The 8,861-nt window shown below is 41.4% G+C and overlaps 1 protein-coding gene across 1 annotated transcript; it reads right to left on the reverse strand.

The window, feature by feature from the left end:
- Positions 1-695: 695 nt before the first annotated feature.
- steap2 (STEAP family member 2, metalloreductase) lies at positions 696-7,015 on the reverse strand. The gene is made up of 5 exons (XM_035653121.1): positions 6,569-7,015; positions 5,668-5,834; positions 2,597-3,124; positions 1,741-1,905; positions 696-1,040 (listed from the first exon to the last, which is right to left on the reverse strand). The coding sequence occupies exons 1-5, from the start codon at positions 6,957-6,959 to the stop codon at positions 747-749; spliced, it is 1,545 nt and encodes a 514-aa protein (XP_035509014.1). The 5' UTR covers positions 6,960-7,015; the 3' UTR covers positions 696-746.
- Positions 7,016-8,861: the final 1,846 nt, after the last annotated feature.

Raw genomic sequence — 8,861 nt, forward strand, 5'->3', positions numbered from 1 at the left:
AAAATGGTGACGTGTTCAATACTTCTTTCACCCGCTGTATAAATAAACTTTATTATTATTATTATCAACCACACAAGACATGAAACAGCTACAATCTAGAGTCAAATATTTAAATCACACATAAAATTAGGAAAATGCGGCGTTTAATGTCAAAACTAAGATCCAATCAGCTCTTTGATCAAGTGATGGCCAGGCGATTCCCCTACACTTCCCATTATGCAACTCAGTGGTAAGCTCCAAAAGCACTGGGTCCTACAATTCCCATAATGCAACTTATATTAGTAGTGTCTTTTCATTTGACCATCCCTGCTTACTGTTCTGAATCTATAGTCTCCATCCTCCTTGACATCATATGGGTTATTTACCTAGACATGGCACATTATACTGTTTTCACAAGTAGAACTAGTAAAATTACCCTTTGAAGTACTAATGACAAACACTCAGCACACTATAATGTCTGTCAGAACACAGGGACAGGAACAAAGTATCGGTGAAATATTGGCAAAGTACTGTAATGGGAAGAATATAAATTTTTACAGTTCAGATTTGCAAACTGTAAGATAATGGTCATACAAGATCAGTAACAGCTAAGTACACACTGCACATGTCAGCAAAAACAGTTCACAGTCACAAAGTAAGGATATGCCCTCTCAATGGGAATCACATTAATAAACAGTGTTCATTTGCTAACTGGGGCAGTATGTGTAAATCCCAATACAAGAGCAGACAGCTCTGTTCTGCAGTGATCACATGATAGTAACTCTCTCAGGTGAAACCTGAACAGCCAAGCCCACCGGCTCCAGCCGCTGACACCGGTACTGACTACTGTCCATGCCCCGGCGGATCTGGTGGAGTTTGCGGGCCACGCAGGGGAGCAGCATCAGCACCTTCCCCAGTATCACGCACACTGGCAGGGCCAGGGCCACCACGAAGCTGGGGGGCAGGTAGAAACGGTATGCCTCCTCATCAAAGGCTCGCTTCCAGCCGAACAGCAGGCCGTGGAGGGTGGCGATGAGCAGGGCAATGTAGCCCAAAGTGGACTGGAGCAATGACAGGAAGACTCATGATGGTAAATGCAGTAACAACTCCTGTGATCATACAGCAAACACCAGATAACACTTAGATTTATCCATCTAGATTGTATATCGGCCGTGAAGACACCTGCCCTCCCTCCAATACAGATGGACCAGATGAGGTGATCAAAGCACCAAATACTTCCTACATAAAACTGCTCACAACAAGGTCTGTGGATAACCTTGTTGACTGGGTCATGATTTCTGGAGACATTGCTGACTTTTTCAAATGTACATTTTTGGTACTCTGAGCACCACACGCCAGGTGCTTCTGGTTACATTATATTGGAGAGAAGGCAGACGTCTCTATAGCCGATATCTCCAAAACTCAGCAACTCACAGCAAAGCAGTCTAGATGGATAAATAACACTACAGTCATCAATCAATCATATGTATTTTTGATCTGAACCAGTTTGCATCATAAACCGTACTCCTTTCTATCTGATCCATAACTCAGTCAAATCTAAACACATACATATTTAGTGTAACTTACACTTTCTGAGGATATAATTATTTCCATGTCCATTGTGGATAAATCAGCTTAGAAATCATGGTAACAGAGAAAAAGCTCAGCTTTGTATAACCCCAGAACTTGTGAGAGCCATCACGTTATTTACAGTATCAGAGTAATCCAGTGTCAGAGTTTGAAAACCTGGTCTGCATGTACCTGTATGAAGCTGAACTCCCTCCAGTTGAGCGTGCTATGGACAGATGGGATGGAGGTGATTGCCAGGAGTGACAAGAGCCCAAGGCTCATGATCCCAAAGGACACGTACATCTCGACCCTCCACACCTCCTCCTCATTCCACGCATTCTCCACATTAGCATGGACCTGTCAACACAGAGGATGCTCCACAATCATCATATTTCTTTCAAGTTCTTTATGTGAAATGAAAAATGACGTTTAAAATGTAAAAGGAAATCACATTTATCAAAAAAACTAGTCCATGCATTTGTTACTAGGCTGGATTACAGCATTTCCTTATTATCAGACTGCCCCAATAACTCCATTAAGACATTACAGTTGATTCAGAGTACAGACAGAAACTATGGAAAGCGATCATATTTCTCCAGAACTAGCTTCTCTGTACTCTGTAATATACACCTTTCTAGTCTTCCAGGCACTTAAGTTTACACTACATGTCACATTTACCCACACATTCATCACTGATGGCAGCGGCTGCCATGCAAGGTGCCAACTCCCCATCAGAAATGGAAACTAAGGGCATTTACACACTTTAATACACCGATTCACAACATCGGGATTCAATATGGGATTCAGTATCTTGCTCAAGGACATACAGCGGGAAGGGCCAGGGATCACACCGCCAACCTTCAGATTAGTGGGCTTCCTACCTCCTACGCCACAGATACTGATATTGTTGTAGAAAAATTATGTTATTTCTTAAAATGTTGAACTACACTTTAATTTTTGGACGAAAATGCCTGCTTTGACTGGGTAGAAGGTCAAATTTTTGAGTAACAGTGTAAACACAGTGTTCGGAACCCTGCTTCCAACTGACCTGCTGGTAGGCGGTGTTGAGCAGCAGGTACCTCTCAGACCTCCTCATGGGCAGACACAGGCTGTAGAGAACGTGGACAGCAGCCAGGAAGAAGCTCAGGAGGCCCAGCTGTTTCCGACTCTGCAGCCAGCCTTCCAGCCAGTGTGGGAAATGTCTGTACTTGGTACCGTAGTAGAGCTGGTGGGCGGCCGCCAGCTGCCCTGCCAGGTACACCAGGGCCAAGAGAGTGATGGCAACAGTGGGCAGTGTTCGGTTCACCATCTCTATGGGGATCTTGTAGAAATCACTCTGCTTGTATTTCACATACGGGTGAATGATGTCTCTTACAAAAGAGTAGGCAAAAAAAAAGATGGAGAGGGCCACTGCAGCAAGGACAGGGCCCTTCCAGCCAGGAAATAACTGTATGGGCATGTTCTCAATGTCTCGCGAAGAAGACAGGGTCCCCATATCCACTGGCTGGAAGTTGAGATGGCGGGCAAGTTCCATAATTTGCTGTCTAGCTTCCACTGAGTCACTGCAAATGAACACCTACACAGAGACAGGATTACAGAGAGAATTCAACCGGGGGGATGGAGCAAAAAGGGCATATAGAGTATATTTTCTTCCTCTGTACCACAGAGCTCCATTGATGCCAAAAAACACATCAGTGAGCCATGCTGTTGCACTGGGTAATTTGTTTCTTCTTCATTACCATGAACACACAGTACTTAATTTGGACTCAGTCCTAAATACACCGTGCACAATTTCCTCCTGTTTGAGCAACATTTTATAAAAACTACAGTGGTTAGCTCTTTTGAGAAAATACTGGGCCTTTTTTAACAATGAAACTATTCTTACTAATTTGTGAGGTGTATTTAAGGATTTACATACAAACCAATGAACTTGGAGCTGAGAGCAACAGACAAAGTAGGGATGTCAGAAAGTATTAAAGGATCAGCGTGTAGGATTTAGTGACATCCAGTGGTGAGATTGCAGATTGCAACCAACTGAAACCCCCATGACTCAACCAAGTGTGTTAAAAATACGGTTGCCACAAAACTTGCAAAAAAACGCATATGGCCCTATCTAGAGTTTGGTTTGTCCATTCTGGCCTACTGTAGAAACATAGCGATTCAACACACCAGACTCTATGGAAGGTGACTCGCAGCATCTGTAGCATTCCCTCCCTGTGTGTCAAAAAGTAATTTTCTGTCAAAATACACCATAAATGTTATTTATTTCATTCAACATTCAAGTGCTCAATTTTCTTGATACTAATAACCTTATTGTTTTGTTTCAAATTACTGTCAGTTAGAGTTGGTCCAATACCAAATTCCTCCAGTGTTGCCTAAAAATTGGGTATTTGCAAGTACGTTTGTCTGTGCACCTCATCGTGTTTAATAAGTCTGTATCGGACTGTTACTTGGTATTGGCCAATACGCAAAGTTCAGGAATTGGAATTGGTAAAGAGAAGGAATATATAGTCTCTACTGTCAATCAATGTGGGTCAAGGTTGAAAACCACTGTTGTTACAGATCATTAGGGCTGAGTATAGACAAGAATCTGGTGCTATGATAGGTATCACAATACAGGGGTTACAATTCAATGTATTGCAATATATTGCAATACTGTGAGCAAGAAGATATATTGTGTTTTTTAAATAAAATTTTAGGAAAACTGTCTATTATAAAGAACTCACGACTATATGCATAAACTGAATAAAAAAATATTTTTTATACAACTCTACATTTACAACACTGCTGTCTAGTGGTTTGGGGTTTAAACACCAAAATTGATAGTGTTTTTGAGAATCGATACAGTGTGCCAAAAAAAACATGACGCGATATTTTTCAATATTTATATTCCTACAGTTACAACCTACAGATAAGTCCATCCGAAATTTTGCTACTTATTCATCCAAAACTCCACCTAACGTATGCCTATTCAGGAAAAAATCGATGTTGATATGATCTAAAGCACTGCTTCCCAACCTCTGCATGGCTTGTGACTGAATATAGCTGACTATAAGCTGTGAACAGTTAAACAGTAAGAGTTGTTCCCTTCTCAACCTGTTTAATTTGAATGGATTTAAGAGTTCTGAAAGGGTAAAACACCAGCTGATCTACACCAATGATGAGAACCAATGATCTAAAGTAAAGATGGAACTTGGGAGTTGCCATAACTTGTTCACTAGCAGATACATCTCAGTTCTTTTCCCTTGCTGAATCCTGAAATGAATATTTTTTTACAGCTGCAATATTCCTGATATCAAGCGTTCTCCATGAAATTTATCACTAGCTTAAATGCCTTTCATTTTAGTTTTAAGAAGCTTCTTAACATCAGGGCTAAAGTTGTGACCTGCAGTTTTATAATCTAAACTGCTGATAAGGACAGCTGACTGGCTGGGGGATTATTTCAGGATTTATTCTTACATGCAGGAGCTCCACTGTTGTGAGTGTCCTGTATAGGAATTAATTTGCTCTGGATGTGAAGGCTCACTGGGCTTTTTTTAATAATTTGTGCCTAAATTAAAACAGAATTAATGTGTCAGAGAGTGAGTGAGGCAAACTGTCACATTGGCTGGCTGCCAACTCTTGCTTTAAGAGAAAACACAGATCTGACAAATCATGATGCCTTGTAGTGAGCTTTGAAATGGACTCTGAAATGGAGTCTGCCCCACTGCTTTCCAATGCACACTGACTTGTTTCTACTTTTACTGAAACAAAGTGCATTAAAACTAAACACAGTCATCTACAATACTCTGAAAGGCAACATGTGAGTATAGATGTTTATTTTTTGACCATTGGGATTTTGACAAAATAATTATCACCAACAAGGGTGTTTTGGAGCTTTTAACAACAAGCCATGGCCTTCTTAAGTGGATGGAGTTTGCTCAGTTTTCATGCCATCACAAGATTAAGTGTGGCACTTCAGTCACATGAAAATAGGGCCTTTTTTTGCCCTGTTTTTACACAATCACCTGTGAGCATGTGACTGAAGGGCCATTGACTTGATGATAATTGAGCCACCTTGGTGAACAGAACAAACAACTCCATTCATTGTTGACGGCTGTAGAAAGTCACTGATAGTACCTGTGTGCTGGCATCTTTGGGACAGCTCTGCTGCATGGCCCAAGCTGAGATGACATTGAATCCTTTGACCACGATGGAGTCTGGCAGCAGCGATGCCAGATACTCAGCATTAGATTCTGGATACTGGTTCACCCTCCTGTTGTTGCTCACATCCACCAGGACCTTGCCTGCAGGACAAAAAGACACACACACACGACTTCTGTAGTTAAAGGCATTAAATAATATAATGAATCATTTTATAAGGAGTTCGGTCTAGACCTGCTCTTTTTTAAAGGTGTCCTGAATAACTTTTGTTATGAATTGGCGCTATACAAATAAAATTAGGTTGAATTGAAATATATACTAAACTTGGGCTGTCAGCTACAACTGCAGCGGCACATAGGTCTCCCTAGGCTATATGGGATTGGTGTTGACTCTGACTCTAACTACCCTTGTGTTTAGCAATGTGTAGTATGAATGTGATCCCTTTAAATTCTAGTACATTGTTGCACACGTATAAGTTACTAAAGGTTATATATATGAGAATTAAAACATTAATAAAGCGACAAACCGCTATGTATAGGCAACATGTTTTTTTCAACCAAACCAGGGTTGGTGATTGCGGGAACAGTGGAAAGACAAAACAAGGATGGTTTTTATTTTGTTTCTGTCCATTTTGAATGTAGTTATGATGAATATAATGATTTGCGAGGTACAATTAACCTTTTTGTCAATGGAGTCTGGTGGAGAGTGATAGCGATATTACAGCTGTTTCTGGTAAAACAAAAGGTTATCTCTGTAGGGATGCTTTTCATTATGTTGACACTTAAAATAACAGTTTGAGCCTGTCAGTGGTGTGGTTGGAAAGTCTGTGGAAGGACTAACAAGGACAATTTTGGAGACTTTGTGTGTTGGTGTCTACCTTCCAGTAGATGCTTGAGGTCCCACAGGACAGAGTAATGCTCACGGCGGATTGCCAGGAACACAATGCTGGCCTTCCCCACTGCGTCTTCGTGGTGCGTCACATCCACCACATGGGGAAATGACTGGGCTGCCAGTTTGGGATGGCGGCTGCCCACTACCACATGGAAGCCGCAGCGCAGCAGGCGTATGGTCAGGCACTTGGAGAAGTCACCTGAGCCCAGGATGGCCACAACGGGTTGGGCAGGGAGACGAGCGCTCCCCACGTCTCCTACTCCGTTCTTCATGCCATTGGGCAGAAAACAGGCCTGGGCGTGGTGTAGGTGGTGGGAGGAGGAGGCTGTTAGAAACACAGGACTCCTGCTGCCGGCCATCATAGAGATGGAGTCCATCCTTCCTCCCTGTAAATTCTTCTTCTTTGTTCTTTTTTTTTTTTGCTTAGGAGGATTTCACTGTGTCAAAGGGAGGTAGGAGGGAAGCACTGTTAACAGATTAGGATTTCTTGGAAATGTATTCTTGCCACCCTACACATGATCACAGGCAGGATGATTATGCATCAGCTCAAGCCATTAGCTGTTTTCCTGTGGCGGGAGAATGAAATCAAACAGCACAGCAATCAACAACAGCATACGATGAGTGATACACATGCTCCGATTGTATGCCTTTTATTTAAATTTTGACTTAAAGGACCAGTGGCATTTAACTGAAACTGCTTGACTCAACCAGTGTGTAGGAGAAGCTATGTTGGCCACGAAACTCACGAAAAACGTGATAGGCCCTATGTAGAGCCAGTGTTTGGTTTGTCCATTCTAAACTACTGTAGAAACATGGCGGTTCAACATGGCCGACTCTATAGAACAGTACCCACTCCCTCTATTGATAAAAATGGCTCATTCTAAAGTAACAAAAACACAATTATTCTTATTTTCAGGTGATCATTAACTAATGAAAACATACCTATGAATATTTTATTGCATTTCTGACAATAGATCCTTCTTAATGTTACACACTGGACAGACCTTTATTATTTACACTCTTACCAAATTTATGAAAATCTGCATTTCACAGGTTGAAAATAGTTCAACACGCCCTCTACTGTTTTAAATCAACCTGAACCCTGCAAGGCCAGTGCTGACATAGAGTCGACCATTTGGGACTACTTTACGTCATGACATTTATATAAAAAAAACAGCCCTCTAATCAGAGGAGGGCAGCCCACCTGCCCATGCCATCCCTTTAAATGTGGGAGTCTGTGAACGCTGTGCTCATTTTCAAATGTAGACTGATGGAGACGCATCATTCACAGGTTTATGGTAGTTTTTGCTAAGCCTCTGCTTCTTCTATTTTGGAGCATTGGTTCAGACTTGTTCTTTAGATGCTGCAATCTTTACCTTGATTCCACACACTGACAGTCCCCCCACAGACACACACATAACGGAGAGTTAACCTCTCTGAGCCGTTAGCTCAGCTACAATGCAGGTAGCACGAAGAAACTTTTACAAACAGCTGAGAATGTGCTTCTGGTGACTGTAAAAGCTCCAATGGATCTGTGTTTCCAGAGCCTGACAGCAGCTGCTCATAGCTGGTTAGTTATGACTACCAGCTCGCTGTTTCTGCCACGCTGCTGTGGTCAGTCTGTCAATCACAGTGGTCAGTATCAAGGCCACGTCCACTAAAGTCACTGTCCTTTGCAGATCTCTGATGCATTTTTTAAATTTGCAGAAAGGAAGGTAGCAAGCAGAATTGAATTCAAGTTGCATACTGGACCAGGTTAAAGTGTAACTATAACCTGGTCCAGTATGCAACTTGTACAGCGTGGTGTAGAGACTTGAAGCCACCAGTGGACATACTAGGAGAATGGACTTTACAGTGCAGTAGGAGACATCGTGTGTCCAGCAGGAAAACTTTAGAAATTCATCAATTCTGGAATTCTTAATGAGGTAGAAGAAGTAGATGTGGATATTATATTATTATCTTTGCAGACACACATAAATGTTCCAAGCAGACTATTTGTTTATGTCTTAAATGGAGTCAGTCATTCATGAAAAAGAGCGCTGATTTGAGTCTACCATTCCCAGTAATTTAGTAAACGTGTATGACCAGTAATTGTTTATGATGTCTTTTCAAAGTAGAAAATTAAATTAGCGATGCAAAACAATGTATTATGCAAACAATATATATGTTTGTAATGCATCTTCAATTTTCAATTCAATTAAATTGCATTTTATTTGTATAGCAGCTAATATCATAATCAGAATAGATTATCTCCTAGGAACAGCTTTTCAAACCCAGAG

Source organism: Morone saxatilis, unplaced genomic scaffold (genome assembly GCF_004916995.1).
Source record: "Morone saxatilis isolate NCDOM2014 unplaced genomic scaffold, NCSU_SB_2.0 Contig0, whole genome shotgun sequence".
In the NCBI taxonomy this organism is placed as follows: Eukaryota; Metazoa; Chordata; class Actinopteri; family Moronidae; genus Morone; species Morone saxatilis.

Bases quoted from the DNA above. Each gene is read 5' to 3' on its own strand.
- steap2 (XM_035653121.1), bottom strand. From the start codon at position 6,959: ATGGACTCCATCTCTATGATGGCCGGCAGCAGGAGTCCTGTGTTTCTA. The intron at 5,835-6,568 runs GTAGACACCAAC...TTTGTCCTGCAG, and splicing joins CCTCAAGCATCTACTGGAAG to GCAAGGTCCTGGTGGATGTG. The intron at 1,041-1,740 runs GTACATGCAGAC...TCATTGCTCCAG, and splicing joins GGGAGTTCAGCTTCATACAG to TCCACTTTGGGCTACATTGC.